The sequence below is a fragment of the Schistocerca americana genome, chromosome X (assembly GCF_021461395.2).
Source record: "Schistocerca americana isolate TAMUIC-IGC-003095 chromosome X, iqSchAmer2.1, whole genome shotgun sequence".
Classification (NCBI taxonomy): Eukaryota; Metazoa; Arthropoda; class Insecta; order Orthoptera; family Acrididae; genus Schistocerca; species Schistocerca americana.
Window position 1 is genome coordinate 709,978,815 of NC_060130.1, and position 20,425 is coordinate 709,999,239.

Below are 20,425 nucleotides of genomic sequence, written 5' to 3' on the forward strand. Positions count from 1 at the left end.
CACTTACACATCTCTTTGTAAAACAAATGACAGTAAAATTCTAAATAAGTTTCAATTATTGTCTTTACTAATTTCTTTTTCTAAAATTATTCGAGAAACTAATGTACTCAGGATGCCCGTTACATTTAAATAGAATTAATTATTGTAGTTCTGCATTAAAGTTTGGGTTCCAATAGCGTTTCTCCATTGAGAATACCATTTTTACGTTTATTCGAAAGGTGTTACAAAACTTAAAAAAGAAAATATCTCCATCTGTTACTTCTTGTTATTTGTCCATATCGTTAGATTATGCACCCCACAATTCTTTCTAATAAAAGTTTAAATTTCACGGAATTGATGGTATTACAAACAACTGCTTTGAGTCAAACTTAACAGAAAGAATGCAAACAATGGCACTGAACAAGTTACTAATGCTGGAAGGAGAAAAAAAATTGTGATTGGGTAAAGACTGACGAATGGCGTCTAGCGAGGTTCGATTTTGTGCAGCTCATCCAACTTATATACGTGCGTATGATTTATGACTTTCTGTGGGAGCAATAGATTTTTAGAAATCTTCTAACTAAGTTTCAACAAAATCCTTAATAGTGGTCATAGAGAAACAAGTACTGATTAAGCCTGTCAGTATTCTGAAAAGTACATACTCTAATGCTAAAGTGTCCAGTAGACTTCATGAAGATAATGAGAAATTCAGAACTGAAACAGGAGGCGGACAAGGAGAGTTTTCTGGAACCGTGCGACCGCTACGGTTGCAGGTTCGAATCGTGCCTCGGGCATGGATGTGTGTGATGTCCTTAGGTTGGTTAGGTTTAAGTAGTTCTAAGTTCTAGGGGACTGATGACCCAAGTTAAGTCCCATAGTGCTCGGAGCCATTTCTACTAAGGAGAGTTTACATAATCAAAACTATTGTCGACAGTTCTATAAAAAGTTTTTCAGATCCTTAAACTGCGAAGAAAGAACGGTATTTATGATAAGAGCATACGTGAACCAGCATGGTTTAGCAGTTGAGTTTGGGTTGTTTGTCATTCGTGTACATAAATTTCCGCGAGGAATGACAGAACTTAATGAAAAATGTTTGAGAGTAGGCGTAAAAAATCAATTATAAAAGTAACTGAATCAATATATGAAAGAGAAAATGAGACAAAGAAACAATGAAAACATACGACCAGTTGATGAACTTTTGTATATAGGGCAGCCGAAGACATCCACTGGATGGACAGCACAAGAATTAAGCAGAAGCGTAGACATGATATGAAGTGCTTTTGGTAAAATAAATGGGGTTTTCCAAACGAATCTTTTGATGTGTCTGAAAATGAAAGTTTACAATCAGTATCAGTTTTGCGTATCGTAGTGAGACAAGGAGTTTGAATGTAAAAACTAACGCTTAGCAAGAAATGGAAAGATTTATGTTGAGAATCACTAGGAGAGACTGAGAAAACTTAAGTGAACAAAAAGAAAAAGAGAGACATAATTATGACTCCCACGAAAATGAAATGGAGGCAGCCAGAATAAAAGAAGAATTAATGAGTGAATGGAACGACGAGATCTAGTTACGGCGTATGCCACGTACGTAGAAACGTCATCTAGCTGCTCAGTTACTCATTGAGCCATCGCGTACAGCAAACCCTAAATGTTAACTATTGAGATCGTGACCTCTAACACTATTTTTAAATACTTTATCTTTGGATATGCCAGAGGAAGACCGCACTGCAGTTCCTTCTCTAAATCCTCGCACAAACGAAAAAATGGCTGACATCGAAATAAGAGTCCAAGGAATAGAAAAGCAACTGGAATCACTCAATAGAGGAAAGTCCACTGGACCTGACGGGATACCAATTCGATTCTACACAGAGTACGCGAAAGAACTTGCCCCCCTTCTAACAGCCGTGTACCGCAAGTCTCTAGAGGAACGGAGGGTTCCAAATGATTGGAAAAGAGCACAGATAGTCCCAGTCTTCAAGAAGGGTCGTCGAGCAGATGCGCAAAACTATAGACCTATATCTCTTACGTCGATCTCTTGTAGAATTTTAGAACATGTTTTTTGCTCGCGTATCATGTCATTTCTGGAAACCCAGAATCTACTATGTAGGAATCAACATGGATTCCGGAAGCAGCGATCGTGTGAGACCCAACTCGCCTTATTTGTTCATGAGACCCAGAAAATATTAGATACAGGCTCCCAGGTGGATGCTATTTTTCTTGACTTCCGGAAGGCGTTCGATACAGTTCCGCACTGTCGCCTGATAAACAAAGTAAGAGCCTACGGAATATCAGACCAGCTGTGTGGCTGGATTGAAGAGTTTTTAGCAAACAGAACACAGCATGTTGTTATCAATGGAGAGACGTCTACAGACGTTAAAGTAACCTCTGGCGTGCCACAGGGGAGTGTTATGGGACCATTGCTTTTCACAATATATATAAATGACTTAGTAGATAGTGTCGGAAGTTCCATGCGGCTTTTCGCGGATGATGCTGTAGTATACAGAGAAGTTGCTGCATTAGAAAATTGTAGCGAAATACAGGAAGATCTGCAGCGGATAGGCACTTGGTGCAGGGAGTGGCAACTGACCCTTAACATCGACAAATGTAATGTATTGCGAATACATAGAAAGAAGGATCCTTCATTGTATGATTATATGATAGCGGAACAAACACTGGTAGCAGTTACTTCTGTAAAATATCTGGGAGTATGCGTACGGAACGATTTGAAGTGGAATGATCATATAAAACTAATTGTTGGTAAGGCGGGTACCAGGTTGAGATTCATTGGGAGAGTGCTTAGAAAATGTAGTCCATCAACAAAGGAGGTGGCTTACAAAACATTCGTTCGACCTATACTTGAGTATTGCTCATCAGTGTGGGATCCGTACCAGGTCGGGTTGACGGAGGAGATAGAGAAGATCCAAAGAAGAGCGGCGCGTTTCCTCACTGGGTTATTTGGTAACCGTGATAGCGTTACGGAGATGTTTAATAAACTCAAGTGGCAGACTCTGCAAGAGAGGCGCTCTGCATCGCGGTGTAGCTTGCTCGCCAGGTTTCGAGAGGGTGCGTTTCTGGATGAGGTGTCGAATATATTGCTTCCCCCTACTTATACTTCCCGAGGAGATCACGAATGTAAAATTAGAGAGATTAGAGCGCGCACGGAGGCTTTCAGACAGTCGTTCTTCCCGCGAACCATATGCGACTGGAACAGGAAAGGGAGGTAATGACAGTGGCACGTAAAGTGCCCTCCGCCACACACCGTTGGGTGGCTTGCGGAGTATCAATGTAGATGTAGAAACGTCCAAATCAGAGTTCCGTTGTACCGGACTTGCTAGTTGCAGTTTAGCGTGGCTAGTGTGCGCAGCGAGAATTGTGTTTGTCAGCTGGCGTGTTGTATGCTGTTCGCAGGCAGCCAACAGCGACGACGCGGCGGCGAGCAAGCAGCAGAGCGTTGTAACCGGCGACCTGCAGCACGCCGTCGACCTGTTCGAGGACGCACTGCAGAAGACCAGCAACAGCCACCACGTCACAGGTAATTTACACACGCTCTTTGCGATTCCTTCGTTTGCTCCATTTTATTACCGTCTTCAACGACACGTTGTACCATTGTAGACTCCATTGTAAATCATCTTTGACAGAGTAAATATAATATAGCAGAAAACGCTAATACTACGTACTTCGTATGATATCGTATGGCACTGATGGCCGAGAGCCCCATCTGGGGAAGATCGTCCACCGAGTTGCAAGTCTTTTCAGTTGCTTGTCGATGATGATGAAGAAATGATGATGAGGACAACACAACACCCAGTCCCCAAGCAGAGAAGATGTACGATCGAGCCGGGAATCGAACCCGGACCCGCTGCATGGCAGTCAGATGCGCTGACCAATCAGCTAAGGGGGGCGAACACGTACTGAACAGATCTGAAGAGAGACATTGCAGAAACAATTCAAATTACGCAATGAATGAGTGACATAATCTGGAGAGAAATGATGAAATAATTATGATAATGGAATTTATTGCACTATTTGGTAAAAAAAATGTTTGTGTGTATAACAGTACAACATATAGTAACTATTTGTTTTGCCAAGCGACATTCGACTTACAAGTGCTCGTGAAGAAATAGCTGTCGTCGTCAAAGTCGTTATCATGCTGGTTAACTACTTTGGAAAACATTTTGCAATCGAAAGGCGTGTTCCACCAACACTCTGAGCGAAAGCCATCTTTGGTATTATAGCTAAGAAATATCCGAAAATGTTAAACATAAGCAGCGAATAAATTTAAAGTGAGTGAACTGCTGAACATATACTGAGTGAAGGTCTTAGCAACCGGAAGTAATCTCAGGTCATCCACGTGGCAAACAAATGACGAAAGGTGAATACGTGATAGTCCTTGAGATCAATATACCTCTGGCGTACATCTGAACCACATTGCATTTAGGTTAAAAGTATACAACAACTAAATCAAAACTTACACTTACCTGAATTCTTACTGTCACACGTTAAAAATCTTATTACATGTTCATCGACATACATATAAAGAATCATAAATAACTGTACAGGAAATGAGGTAAAATATCAAATCTTTAAGAGTTCAAAATATAATTAAAATCAAAATAAAATACCTGCAAAACGTAATAGATCACTAGGACCGTGTGGGAAATACGGAGGAGTGGGAATACGTTGAACTTGAAAAAGGAAAATGTACTAAGCTGCTGTTGATCGTTTAAAATGATATGAGAGCTGTTTACTGATCTCATGCGCTGCAGTCGAGTGAAGCTATCGTCATTTGTTTCCATAGTGAACGACGTGAGGCTACGTCCGGCAGTTATGGCCTTCACTCAGTACATGATCGGGAGTTAATGCGTTTTACAGTTATTCATTGTTTACGTGTAACATTTTCTAACAAGTCTTGGTTTTTTTTAAATCATAGCTTTCGATCTGAGTGTTTTCGCATCATGCCTTTTGACTGCAGTGTCTCTTCCAGCACGATAACGACTTCGACGATGACAGTCAACTGTTTCCTAAAGAGGACGTGTAAGTCAAAACTCACGTAAAAAATTACATATTTACTATACATTGTATTATCATTCATACATACATGTACATTTTTCTATCAAATATTTACAGAAGATTCCATTAACGTAATAATTTCATCGCATGTATAATGATTATACAGGCCTGCATTTTTTCGTTTGTATCATGTTTTTCAATTTTTGATGATTTTTTCCTATGTATGTTTGTGCGTCGAATCCCAAAAATGATCTTAATTTTTTCTATCGCATCAGAACTTTTTGTAAATCACAGTTTGTCAAAATGTGTTGTACATATGGAAAAAAATCACAAATATAAGACGTACTGACAGATTTAAATACATAATAATGCTGCCATCTGTCGGTTTCTGATGAAAACATATCTTTGACAACATGAACTGGCACAGGACAGCACTTACGTCATTAAACGTGTTGTACATCTCAGCTGTCAGTGTTAGCGCATCCGTTCGTACGTACCGTCCCGTGATCAAAAGTGTTTGTGTCGGCGGATATACGCTAAAAAGCAAACACACAGTATTCGAAATAGCGTCAAGAGGCTGTAAAAAGTCTGCATATTCCTGTTATTACATTTGGGTGAGCTAATGCTGTCAAGGCAGAAAAGATATGTAACATCGTTCGTGCAGCAAGTGTATCTCGCATATTTCGGTGTGAAAGTAAGAGATCAAACAAAACTTGGGTACCCCACAATGTTGGGTATACGTGTATTGAACGACTGAGACGGTGGTCAAATGGTGAACTGATGATCGTTATTTTTGTTCAACCCGTATTCAAGGTTTCAATGTAAAAATAAAAAGAACATCGTCTAGCTAAATCTGCCATGTGTTTATGTCCTGGCCCTAACGGCCTAAATGTACCACTGGCTATGCAACCTGAACACTTACCTGAAATAGTTAGAAATGAAATCAAGTGAAGAAACCGAAGATAATAAAGAGGAGTACGAGCCTGACAAATCTGCACCACTACCTTTTATACAAAGTGAACTATCTGATCCGCGACTTACATCTGACCAAAGAGGATTTACAATTGTTTCGTTCAAGGCTTAAAGATCTGACCCTTCGTTTTCCTGGTTCTGGTATAGAGAAAAAGATTTTATTCCCCTTTCGGAAGAAGGAGGCTTCGTATTCTGCAATGAGACATTAAACATTCCGGACGAAAGCACTGATTGGAGACTTGATCGATTCGTCGAAACGAATCCAGTTGTCTTGCTTCAAAACGGAAACAGATATGCGTCAATACACCTAGGGCATTCTGTACGCTTAAAAGAACGGTACGTCAATTTACAATTTATTCTCCAGAAAATTAAGTACGGCGATCGTAAGAGGGTCATGTGTGGAGACCTGAAAGTAATATGGATGATCCATGGACAGCAAGACGGGTATATAAAGTTCCCTTGTTTTTTATGTGAGTTGGATAGCAGAGACGGGAAAAATAATTAGAAACAGAAATACGGACCACAAAGAGCTTCACTGGAACATGGAGTAAAAAAAGTGCTCCAAAAACCTCTGATAGAATCGATGAAAGTTCTCCTTCCACCTCCACATATTAAATTAGGCTTTATGAAGCAATTTGTGAAAGCTTTACCAAAAGATGGTAAATGTCTCCAGGATATGTGTAACAAATTTACAGCCTTATCGACCGAAAAACTAAAAGAAGGTGCTTTAAGGGTCCAGACTTGAGAAAATTTTGCAGAGATGTAAATTTTGAAAAAGAAATGGAAGATACTGAAACAGAAACCTGGGTCACCTTTATAGACGTTGTAACCAAGTTTCTGGGCAACAAAAAGGATCCGAATTTCAGGTCTATCTCTGAGGCTATGCTGCACATGTACCAAAATTTAGGCTGTTCCTTGAGTTTGAAGGTTAATTTCCTACATTCACATTTGGACTAATTTCCTGAGAATCTGGGTGCTTTTAGTGAAGAGTTGGGTGAGAGATTTCATCAGCACACAAAGAAACGGAGAAGCGTTACCAAGGATGATTGAGTACTACAATGATGGCTGTCTATTGCTGGGTGTTGCACCGAGATGATCCTAGAAGAGCACATGCACGGAAAAGTCTGAAACAGGGCATGGCTCGCCGGCCGAAGTGGCCGAGCGGTTCTAGGGGCTACAGTCTGAAACCGCGCGACCGCTACGGTCGCAGGTTCGAATCCTGCCTCGGGCATGGATGTGTGTGATGTCCTTAGGTTAGTTAGGTTTAAGTAGTTCTAAGTTCTAGGGGACTGATGACCTCAGAAGTTAAGTCCCATAGTGCTCAGAGCCATTTGAGCCACAGGGCATGGCTGGTTCAAAGAGACGGGGACAGACAGAGAGACAAACTGAGTTTCTTATCTCCTGTGTTCTGTTATATTGTTGTCTATTATAAGCCGCAAAAATGCGTTTTATATGAAACAAACCTATTTCACTGTCATTAAGTCTCATATTTGTGATATTTTTTGACATAAGCAAAAAATTCTAACCCGATGGAACGGAACAAAGATCATCTTATGGTTCAGCGCATCAAGGTACATAGCAATCACTCATCAAAATTTACAAAACAGAACCATCGTAGGCTAGTGTTGTGGGCTATGCAGCTTTCTGTTTCTATTGGATCGTCAGTTTTCTTCTTGTTGCATTCTTATCCATGCTTATTTTCTTACAGTTTTTAACGCTGAAACATACAGAGGTTGGATAGTCTATTAGTACTAGATTTTCCTAAGACAAAGAAGCATTAGTATTTAATGTCGTATAAACTAATTTGAGAGCAACACAGGCTCGAGTAGTGCAAGAATGGCGAAGCAAACAGACCGTGCCGTTTTCAAAGGAATCGTCCCAGCAGCTACACTACCTGATCAAACAAGGAAGGGGGGACGAAATGAAATGAAACTTCACGGGTTGAGATGGTATGTGATGTTTCAGCGATTACAATATCGAGTCAAATTTATGAAGAACGTTGCAGTATGAGGTTGCACCCCCTCTGGCCTGGATGCGTGCGCTGATTGATTGGGAAGGGTGTGATAAAGCCGCTGCATCCTCTTCTGGGACAAGATTGTCCACAACAGTTGTAATATTCTCGATATCCTAGATACTGCCACTGGTCAGGAGTTGACATCTGAGCTGGTCTCAGATTGGTCTGTCGGGGGTAGAGATATGAGGATCTAGCTGGCCACGGGAGTAACTCAAGATCAAGCAAGCAGTTCTTAGAGACACTTGCCAAGTGTGGACGGGCATTGTCCTGTTGGTAAATCTCACCACGATTTTGTCACATGAGAGATGACACACGAGGACGCAGGACGTCCCTGACATACCGCTGTGCCATCAGAGTTTCGTCACTCACTACTAACCGTGACCTGACGTCATTCCCGACGGCTCCCACATCATATCGCTGGTAGTAACACTTCTGTGCCTTTCTAAAACATTAGAAAAATGAGAATTCTTCCCAGGTCGCCGCCAAACTTGGCGACGATGATTATCTGGGGCTGTTTATCGCTGAGCACAACGCTACGCTATTCATCAGCATCCCATGCTTCCCGGTCACGACACCACTCCAAACGCAGCCGTGTTGAGGGAAACCTATACATAGGACAGTAATTCCCTAGTCCGGCTACTGCTAGTCTGCAATCAGTGGTTCGGGACGACACAGAATGATGCAGGGAGTCTATTACTTCCAGAATGAGATTTTCACTCTGCAGCGGAGTGTGCGCTGATATGAAACTTCCTGCCAGGTTAAAACTGTGTGCCGGACCGAGACTCGAACTCGGTACCTTTGCCATTCGCGGCCAAGTGCTCTACCGTCTGAGCTGCCCAACCACGACTCACGCCCCGTCCTCGCAGCTTTACTTCTGCCAGTACCTCGTCTCCGACCTTCCAAACTCCACAGAAGGCAGCAGGAGAGCTTTTGTGAAGTCTGGAAGGTAGGAGACGAGGTACTGGCAGAAGTAAAGCTGCGAGGACGGAGCGTGAGCCGTGCTTGGGTTGCTCAGACGGTAGAACACTTAACCGCGAATGGCAAAGGTCCCGAGTTCGAGTCTCGATCCGGGACACATTTTTAATCTGCCAGGAGGTTTCAGTCTGTTATTTGTCCTAGTATGGCAGGCGCAGATGTGAAGTGGTTTCGATGTGCATGGTGCACAATACGACGATTTTCGTTTCTTCTCAGTCATACGTGGTCGACCAGAATCTTGACTGCGAGTATGCCTGCCCTCGCGTTCTCTTGCAGTCGGACCACTGTCACACCCGAATGCCACAAAAATATGAATGTTGTACGAGTCAACCAGCCGGCCAAATAGAGACTCCCAATGACACATCTTTTAAACACTGTGAGATACTGATAAAGCTGTCTCATTTGAGTCCGCGGCATCTCCCTGTCCTTCACAGAGCTCACTCAACACCCGACGCTATTCGCGCCAGTTATACACCGTACACGTCCTGGTAACACCACTACACACAAACAACACTAGAGAATTGCCATTCTAACCATTTTCGTATCCGCTGATGGTGTGTGTATGTGTACGAAGTTACAACGACATCCGATCTTCTGCGTGATTTACTTTTTTTTCAGGCAGTGTATTTACCGGTACCACGGAAAACATTTACGCGGGATGGCCGGACGGAAATAGAAACCCAGTCCTCCAGACTGGGAGTCCAGCGCTCCAACAGTACCCTTCTAGTTTGTCTTGTGCATATGTCATAAATCTAATTCAATGATAAGCTTTAAAGTTCTAGTTCTAGCACTGAAAGTCTTTTTTTTATTTTTGCTATTTTTCGACTCAGTTCTGTTTTATACATGAAATGTATTCGCAGTTGTGAATATGGACAACCACCACCTGTATAATGCAATGACGACAATCAAAATTTGTGCCGGACCGGGACTCGCCCCGGATTTCCCGCTTATGGCGAGCGTTGCCAATTGGCTACCCGAGCACGACTCACAGCCAAACACAAACTTCCATATGTCGTCAACCATGTGCCTAAAACCTGTTCTTGTACATCCATTACGTATATTCCCGTACATGGGAGACATTATACTTGAAACTCACTTGCGTGGTGTCGGCGGATAAATATGATATTGCAGTACCTGTGTTATCCTGAACCTGTGTTCAAATGGTTCAAATAGCTCTGAGCACTATGGGACTTAACATCTATGGTCATCAGTCCCCTAGAACTTAGAACTACTTAAACCTAACTAACCTAAGGACATCACACAACACCCAGTCATCACGAGGCAGAGAAAATCCCTGACCCCGCCGGGAATCGAACCCGGGAACCTGTGTTATGCATGGTTCCTTCAAACGACTTTCAGGTGTAATGTCTCCCCTGAAATGGATGTACGAGTACAGGTTGTAGACACATGGCTGATGACATATGGAAGTTATGGGTCTGGCCGTAAATCGTGCTCGGGTAGCCAAACGATAAGGCGACCGCTAGCAATAAGCGGGAAATCCTGGTTTCAATTCCCGGTGCAGCACAAATTTTCACTGTCGTCATTCCACATACAGCTGATGGTTGTCCATATTCCCAACTGCGAATACATTTCATGTGTTTCATAATGGCTGTAGTCGCCACAGTGCCTGTTCCTTCGGACATGCATGTATCTCCGAAGGAACCTTGCATCATAATTCGAAATAACACAGACACTGCAATATCGTACAGTTCTATCTGAGTTCAACATCCTTTGTTTACGGTTTTTGCAATGAGTAGATTCCATCCATCTACTTGTATTCTCAAAAGTTATCAATATATCCATCTACTGGTGTCATAATCTCTTTATTTTTCAATAACAAATTTATTCAGATTGAGGGGGCCGAAAATCGGAAAGTATCAAGTATGGTGGACAGAGTGAATAATTCAATAATTCGTCCTCCACATTTCCAATAGTCGAATGTCTTTTGTGGGCATGTGCATGGCTGTGGCGAAAGATGATTTCTTTCGTTTGAATTCGAGCTCTCAGTTCACTTTTTTCATCCATTTGTTCTTGAAAACTTGAGTAATGTTAGATACTTATCGTTTCCTCTGTTTTGAAGTAATTAATAGAAGTAAGTTATTTCACACCCGTTCCAACAGATTAAATCGACTTCGATTTCTTAGTGCAGGCCCACTGGATCCCCTCCAAATGGTGCTTCATTTCTTTAGTGAAACGATAGGCCCACAAGACCAATTGAATTCTTTTTGAAATGTCCCAGACATCGATAAAACATTTGTTTTTGCACTTGTTTTTGGCCGCCTTCCTGCAAAATACACCACATACTTGCACAAGGTTACGCCCTGTAAGTATTACTGTAGTCATTTGTCTGGTATGCCTTTAGCGTCAATTGTTTCGCAAACGCTTACTCACCGATCGTTCAGTCTCACACTGTGCAATTTGTCGATGGTATCGGGTGTAGTCGTAGTTTAGGAAGTCCTTCACCTACATCATCATCATCATCATCATCATCATCATCATCTTCGAGAGAAGTACGGCCACATTTGTCTTCTGTCATATATTTCTTAGAAACTGGGAGAAGATTCCTTACAAACCTGCTCCAACTTTGGTCCAAAACAAAGAATTTTATGACAGCACAATTTTACAGCTTATCCATTTAAACATATTCAATACGATTTGTTTAAAAATTTTAATGAGCAAACCTACTGTGAATAGCTAGTTGACACTTTCACTACGTTGCTGCGCAACGTGTCACAATGCACGAAAAGCTCTCAACGTCATTTTTGAAACAGGGCGAGTAACTTTCTCTTTACCTTCGTAAAGGAACCAAGTATAACCTAATACTTATCGTTATTCACACCGCTAATTAATCAGACTCCAGTGCTTTTGCTGGTACAGCACCAACAAAAAACGTATTGATGTGGTGTGGAACAGTCAGCTGCCAGGTGGCAATCTTTTGGAGGTGGTCTAGTAAAATTGTATAATTCTCTGGTTAAAATATTTCTGGATTTATTTTATTATCAGGAAAGAATGTTACAGTAGGCCACACACAGGGTGTACGAAAATTAGTGGTACAAAATTCCAGGACTGGTAGAGGGGAGTGAATACATAATATTTTGAATAGGAATTAATGTCCGGAAACGTACCGTTCCCGTGCTACAGCCGTTTGAAAACATGTTTGCTAGGTAGGTATGCAACAGGGTAGTCATGGTGGGGGGTGGTCATGTCGGATCAGCTGATGTTATTTGACATCTATCCTACCTCTCTGACTTGGTTCGAGCCTCATACACAAGTCTGTGAGTGTTTAGAGCAACATGGTTGAGTACACGTGTGTAGAATATACCGAAATGATCCTTCTGAATGACAAAGCTCACGGTAATGGATGAGCTGCTCGTCGCGTTTATCAGGATCCTCCATCGCATACCCTTTTCGTCACAATTACGCAACGGCTTCAAGAAAAGGTACCTTCCCCGTCAGCAGACGTGAATGTGGTACCGGGAATTTCCGAATACCATTTATGTCAGTAGAATATAGTTTAAATTACAGTTTCCCTTCTGATACCGAAGTAACTGTAGTGTGAGCTCAGTGTTCAATATCTGATAACAAAAGCGGTGGCATTCATGGTGGGAATGTAAGTAACATTTATTTATGTGATAGTTTATGTAAATAAAAAATTAAACGAGTGTTTCTGGTGATATTATTCATAAAGAACTGCAATTCTCATTTTCTCTAGATCTTCGAACTTTGTGTTTTTATTTTCCTGAGGGTGATTCTTTGCTCAGCTGCTTGCATCGAGTGTGCCGTGGGGGTGAATTAAAAATCTGAGCACATCGCACTACATGTGTGGGCAAAAACTTCTGTATTGCCGCACGTCTTGGTCCTGCAACGCTCTCTCTTTCCTCATAGTTTTTGCTAGAAGACAGTAACACCAAAACGTTTCTCGTATACTCATTTCACGAAGTTTATTTCCCCACCCCACTTTTGTTGACATTGGAATACGAGAAAATTAGTTTTACTTTTAGTTCTAAATATGCAATATTGTGCACGAAATAAATGTAATAAAAATGGTTCAAATGGCTCTGAGCACTATGGGACTTAACATCTGTGATCATCAGTCCCCTAGAACTTAGAACTACTTAAACCTAACTAACGACATCACACACCTGCGACCGTAGCATAGACGTTATAAAATTACTCCAGAGCGAGGGGACACTGTGGTTAAGGCACTGAGCTCCTGTGCGGGAGAGGCAGGGTTCACATCCTCATCTGACCGTCCTCAGTTTCGTTAACCACTCATATTCACCTGAACTTGTGTTCTGTCTCTAATGATCACGATACCGCGAGATCATTAAATACAGTCGATATGCCTCATGATGACTGCATCTGTGTGAAAAGCAAAACTCAAAAACAACATAATTTAATGGTTTGCGATAAGTTAAAGTGTGTGGCGTATGGGGATTCACCCGTCATTCCAACAGAATCACCTGACCCCACCTCGCGACCCGACTCAAATATTCAACTGGCCCTGGCTTGTCCCATCCCTTTCAAATTATAAATGTTAGTTTATTTTCTGTTTTGTGGCAGGGAATAACTGAATTAGTAACTGCTGCCAATCACATGTGTTCCCTGCTGCCGTTTTACATTCCTATAATTATTTTCTCTCTGACAGACGTCTCTAAAGTACTGGAACGCGTATTTGGGAAGAAATCGACTACACTCTGGCTTTTGAGAGGCTTTCCTTGCTGTGGACACAATACCGTCATGAATGCCCAACTCCCCTTGTTCACGTTACGTATATAATATAAAAGGTACAAATAAAAATAACAATAATGCGCGAAATGAATAATATAAGATATATACAACTACAAAAAGGGGGGGGGGGGGGGCGAGCTTACTATATAGACAATTTAGCGCAATGATTTCAAATCCCGTTGTGCGTTAGATAATGAGTTATCACTGGATCTAAAGATATTTTGCTTTCACAGTTATAGTCTTCAATCATTCTAGGAGCCATAGCGTCGATGTACCTGGTGACTGAATTCTTACATTCACTATTCTTCACTTTAAGACTGTATGAATTTTCTTTGTCTTCTTCAGCTGAAGAACGTGCAATATTATAACTGCTAGTCTGCAAGGTGATTTCCCATTCCTCTCCAACCTTATGATATTGAAACATAACCTTATCTGTGCTACCGTGGATCAGTTATCTACTGCGCTTGTAATTCTCTTACTGGATACATGTTATCTCCTGTGCTGCTACCTGCAGATATTGTATCTGCTGTCGTTCCGCCAAGACCGCATTCAGAAGTATGTAGCATGTAGATTATATTTTTGTTGTTGTTGTCTGTATTCATTATGAACCTTTTTATGAGTTTCAGTCTCCTCCATACTCCTATGAAACGGCCAACACATAACAAGATTTTCTCGTCGTTAAGGACAAACTGCTGTGTCACAGGTTCTCTCGTAGATAATTGTTTTTGTGGTCTTCAGTCCAGAGGCTGGTTTGATGCAGCTCTCCATGCTACTCCATCCTTTGCAAGGTTCTTCATCTCCCAGTACCTACCGCAACCTATATCCTTCTGAATCTGTTTAGTGTATTCCTCTCTTGGTCTCCCTCTACGATTTTTACCCTCCACGCTGCCCTCCAATACTAAATTGGTGATCCCTTTATGCTTCAGAATATGCCCTACCAACCGATCCCTTCTTCTAGTCCAGTTGTGCCACAAACTCCTCTTCTCTCCAATTCTATTCAATACCTCCTCATTAGTTATGTGATCTACCCATCTAATCTTCAGCATTCTTCTGTAGCACTACATTTCGAAAGCTTCTATTCTCTTCTTGTCCAAACTGGTTATCGTCCATGTTTCACTTCCATACATGGCTACACTCCATACAAATACTTTCCGAAACGACTTCCTGACACTTAAATCTATACTCGATGTTAACAAATTTCTCTTCTTCAGAAACGGTTTCCTTGCCATTGCCAGTCTACATTTTATATCGTCTCTACTTCGACCATCATTAGTTATTTTGCTCCCCAAATAGCAAAACTCATTTACTACTTTACGCGTCTCATTTCCTAATGTAATTCCCTCAGCATCACCCGATTTAATTCGACTACATTCCACTATTCTCGTTTTGCTTTTGTTGGTGTTCATCTTATATCCTCCTTTCAAGACACGGTCCATTCCGTTCAGCTACTCTTCCAGGTCCTTTGCTGTCTCTGACAGAATTACAATGTCATCGGCGAACCTCAAAGTTTTTATTTCTTCTCCATAGATTTTAATTCCAACTCCGAATTTTTCGTTTGTTTCCTTTACTGCTTGCTCAACGTAGTTAATTAATGAATGAAAATAGAAGTTTGTACTATATAGTCCGTGGGTAATTAGAGGGCGTCCACTATTTCCCGTGCGCTGTACGCAGCATGGCAACGCCATTGTTAACTGAGACTGGAATGTCAGCCACTGCGTCTTTGCGGCTAAATGACGGCAACCCTCCGTTCCCCCCACCTTTTCTGTCGCACCTCGGCTGGCTCGGCACAGTGTACGCACAAAGAAGGGTGTGCGAAGGGGACGCAGCCACACTGACATCCACTGTCGGTCGACAGCGATGCTGCTACATGACAAATTACAGGGGGCTGGATGAGGGTTTACGGGTGGGGCTCGGAGGGGTAGGGGCTGGTCGGAGGGTTGAAGTAGCCGCCAGAGAGAGCGCCTGTCCTTTCCTGACCGCTTCCTTTGTTCACGAGCTTCCCAGAAGATCTCTCTTCGCATTCCTGGCGGACCTGGCCAGATGACCCGTAGAAACCGCAGAGCCCAGGCCTCGCCTGAGGCAACAGTAGCGTTACCAGCAGACGGAAGACTAAAACGCAGCCTCGGTTGTTGCAGACGGGCTGATGAACGGCGACATCAGCGACGAGGTGGATGGCTTGGCCGCCTGCCGGACAGACTTCGAAGCCAGGAGCCCAAACAGTGTGGCCAGCGCCACCTCTCCCAACGGCCTCAGCACCGGCGCCTTGCAGGTAACTACAGCTTGTGTCCATCCACTTATACTCTTTGTGAACCGTGCAACTTACGTGACAGAGGGTGATATTGTGGTCTTCAGATCGAAGAAAGGTTCGATACAGACGAATCCCGCGAACTTCACAATTTTTAGATGATCACAATCTCAGCTTTGTAACTTGCCCAAATCTGCAGTTTGTGCGAGTACCGGAACTCCCCAACTAACAGCAGACCCACGATTTTCTCTTGGCCACTCCGTCACTACATCAGTAAGCAACATTGTATAGTGTCTCGAAAAGAGAGTATAAGATGAACATCAACAAAACTAAAACAAGGGTAATGCATTGTAATAGAATGAAATCAAGCGATGCTGAAGAAATTAGATTAGGAAATGAGAGACTAAAAGTAGTAGATGAGTTTGCTAGTTGGCCACTAAAATAACTGAGGATGGCCGAAGTAGAGAGGATATACACTACTGACCATTAAAATTGCTACACTAAGAGGAAATGCAGATGATAAACGGGTATTCATTGGACAAATATATTATACTAAAACTGACATGTGATTAAACTTTCACGCAATTTGGGTGCATAGATCCTGAGAAATCAGTACCCAGAGCAACCACCTCTGGCCGTAATAACGGCCTTGATACGCCTGGGCATTGAGTCAAACAGAGCTTGGATGGCGTGTACAGGTACAGCTGCCCATTCAGCTTCAACACGATACCACAGTTCATCAAGAGCAGTGACTGGCGTATTGTGACGAGCCAGTTGCTCGGCCACCATTGACCAGACGTTTTCAATTGGTGAGAGATCTGGAGAATGTGCTGACCAGGGCAGCAGTCGAACATTTTCTGTATCTAGAAAGGCCCGTACAGGGCCTGCAACATGCGGTCGTGCATTATCCTGCTGAAATGTAGGGTTTCGCAGGGATCGAATGAAGGGTGGAGCCACGGATCGTAACACATCTGAAATGTAACGTCCACTGTTCAAAGCGCCGTCAATGCGAACAACAGGTGACCGAGACGTGTAACCAATGGCACCCATACCATCACGCCGGGTGATACGTCAATATGGCGATGACGAATACACACTTACAATGTGCGTTCACCGCGATGTCGCCAAACACGGATGCGACCATCATGATGCTGTAAACAGAACCTGGATTCATCCGAAAAAATGACGTTTTGCCATTCGTGCACCCAGGTTCGTCGTTGAGTACACCATCGCAGGCGCTCCTGTCTGTGATGCAGCGTCAAGGGTAACCGCAGCCATGGTCTCCGAGCTGATGGTCCTTGCTGCTGCAAACGTCGTCGAACTGTTCGTGCAGATGGTTGTCGTCTTGGAAACGTCCCATCTGTTGACTCAGGGATCGAGACGTGGCTGCACGAAACGTTAGAGCAACCATGCGGGTAAGATGCCTGTCATCTCGACTGCTAGTGATACGAGGCCGTTGAGATCCAGCACGGCGTTCCGTATTACCCTCCTGAACCCACCGATTCCATATTCTGCTAACAGTCATTGGATCTCGACCAGCGCGAGCAGCAATGTCGCGATACGATAAACCTCAATCGCGATAGGCTACAATCCGACCTTTATCAAAGTCGGAAACGTGATGGTACGCATTTCTCCTCCTTACATGAGGCATCACGATAACGTTTCACCAGGCAACGCCGGTCAACTGCTGTTTGTGTATGAGAAATCGGTTGGAAACTTTCCTCATGTCAGCACGTTGCAGGTGTCGCCACGAGCGCCAAACTTGTGTGAATGCTCTGAAAAGCTAATCATTTGCATATCACAGCATCTTCTTCCTGTCGGTTAAAGTTCGCGTCTGTAGCACGTCGTCTTCGTGGTGTAGCAATCTTAATGGCCAGAAGTGTAAAATGGAAGCTGATAATAGCAAGAAAAGCATCTCTGAAAAAAGAGGAGTTTGTTAACATCAAATTTGAATTTACGTGTTGTGAAGCCTTTCTGCAGATACTTGTCTGGAGTGTAGCCTTGTGCGGAGGTGAAACGTGGACGATAAGCAGTTCAGAGCTTTTGAAATTTAGTGCTACTGAAGAGCAGATGGATATATCGAATAACAAATGAAGAGGTTCTGAATCGAATAGGGGAAAAATATGTGACAATTTCACTAAAAGAAGCGACCGACTGATAGCACACATCCTGAGGCATCAAGAAAATGGCAGATTGGTAATGGCAGGAAGTGTGGAGGGTAAAACTTGTAGGTCGAGCCAAGCAGGTTCAAATGTGTGTAGACTGCGGTAGTTATGCAGAGACGAAGAGCATTACACGGAATAGACCTGCCTGGAATGCTGCATCAAATCAGTTTTCAGTCTAAAGACCAAGACAACGACGCTGACGAAAGTCTTCGATTGGGAGCACATTTCTGTGCTGGAACATTCGTGTTCAACGGAGTCGAGTACAGTGATGTAACTCGTCTTCTTCATATCCTTCACCAGACAGAAAACTAATGTGATATACTATCCTTCTATATACCTATGAACTGTAAATAAACGTAGGGCAAACCTTAATTTAGTAGCATAATCAAAGGTGTCCTCCATCAAAACTATATACTTTTTACATCACGCATGTGATTCAATTTTAAAAAAATTATCGAACTCTTACTGAGGAAGTTTCCAGTAAAAATTCTTCATTGTGTTTGTGTTGATCGGATGTCCTGGCCTGGGCAATTTCCGATGATACGTACGTCTCGTTCTGCGAATTTCGGTTCTTGTGTGTGTAATGTCTCGATGGCGCAACACACTGACCATGTAGGTCTGCTTCTCTAGCTCCTTAATAACTAGTTTTGTGGGACGCTCGTCGATATAAACTTCAACTTTTTCTTCTGTTGTAGTTGTTACCAATTTTCTGCCTAGTGGAGATCGATCAAGTGTTTTATTTCGGATGCACCTTTACAAAATTTGATCACATCCTATTTAAAAACTTTTTTTACTGCGGTGTCTTTTTTATATGGCCCTGTTCACCAGCATAATTCACTTTCCTATGATTTCTGGATTTAAGGTTTGTATAAAGCAGGAGATGTTGGACTCTTTAATACATTATTTTTACACTGTTATCCATCTTTAGTATTCCTATCCTACATGTCTATTACCACTTTCCAGTAATTTACATTCCGAGGACTATACTTTGTTCAAAATGACTTAGGGCTTGACGTTCGGCAGGTTCACGCAGAGACCCGGAGCGTAGTTGTCGCATCACGCATAGGACACGCACGTAGTCTCACATTTCATTCAACTAGCAGACTATTCAGTGTACAAAGATGGAACAGGCAGCATTGTGTTCTGCAAGAACTTCAGTATGTTTTAGTATTAGTTTTATTTACGGCAACACATTTTAATGGTAAAAATAAAAATAAAATTTTTGAAAACATTATCAGCAATCTTTAAAATTAAAATTTAAAGATTAAAAACAGTCTTGATCGCAACTTTTTATTTTTATCGAGTGACCGGTTTCGATTCTATTTAAGAACCATCTTCAGACTTTGAAAAAACATATTACCAGATCGAGAGATCGTTATAATAGCAAGTATATATAGCAAAATGTAGAACTAATAAATAAATATAACCAGAACGGTGGGTGGACTCCGTGGAGCAAGCTGGCTGAAACCTCGACGCTGGAATAACTGCTAATGGAACAAGGAGGGAACGGTTATTAAATAGGCTTGGTCACGCCCACCGTCCTGAGTGTGACATCATTGCTAGCCAATCAGAAAGACGTCTACGATAAGGTAAACACAAGAAGTGGAATAAAAAGTGCGTTATAATTAAATTACTTCGTACCATCATTATAAATGATTATCCGTCATAAAATACTAAATATAAAGGTTCCTTACTTTAAAATCAGCTGAAAGTATGCTGCCCTCTAACGTCTATTCTGCGAAGATTGCTAAATCGACAGGGAGACGCTACTAGCAAAGATACATCGAGGGTTGCCGTGGAAACTGCGTTCTATTCCGATGTGGCAGTCTACAGTGCTGTCAAAGATTACAATAGGCGAGGACCAACTGCCTCTGTCGATATAACATGTTGGAGACAACTAGAAAGTGAATTATATCGTAACATCACGTAAGTCTCATTATTCGTCATGAGATATAAACTGTAAAGGTTAAAGGTTTAAGAACAGCTAAAAGTACGCTGCCCTCTAATGTTAATTCTGTACAAGATGCACCAAAGGTTGCTACATCGATAGTGAGACGCTGCTAGCGGAGGTACATAGAGAGATGCCGTGGAAACGGCGTCCTATTCCGCTGCGGCAGTCTACAGAGCAGTCAAAGATTGCTGTAGTTGAAGATTGGTTGGTTTTGGGGAAGGAGACCAGACAGCGTGGTCATCGGTCTCATCGGATTAGGGAAGGATGGGGAAGGAAGTCGGCCGTGCCCTTTCAGAGGAACCATCCCGGCATTTGCCTGGAGCGATTTAGGGAAATCACGGAAAACCTAAATCAGGATGGCCGGACGCGGGATTGAACCGTCT

General features: G+C 42.4%; 1 protein-coding gene across 1 annotated transcript in view; it reads left to right on the top strand.

The window, feature by feature from the left end:
• LOC124555352 (KN motif and ankyrin repeat domain-containing protein 3) overlaps window positions 1-20,425 on the top strand; it is a 270,873-nt gene that overhangs the window by 90,753 nt on the left and 159,695 nt on the right. Inside the window, exons 3-4 of the mRNA XM_047129232.1 lie at window positions 3,388-3,511; window positions 15,817-15,950. Coding sequence (XP_046985188.1) covers window positions 3,388-3,511; window positions 15,817-15,950 — 258 coding nt within the window. The remainder of the gene's footprint in view (window positions 1-3,387; window positions 3,512-15,816; window positions 15,951-20,425) is intronic.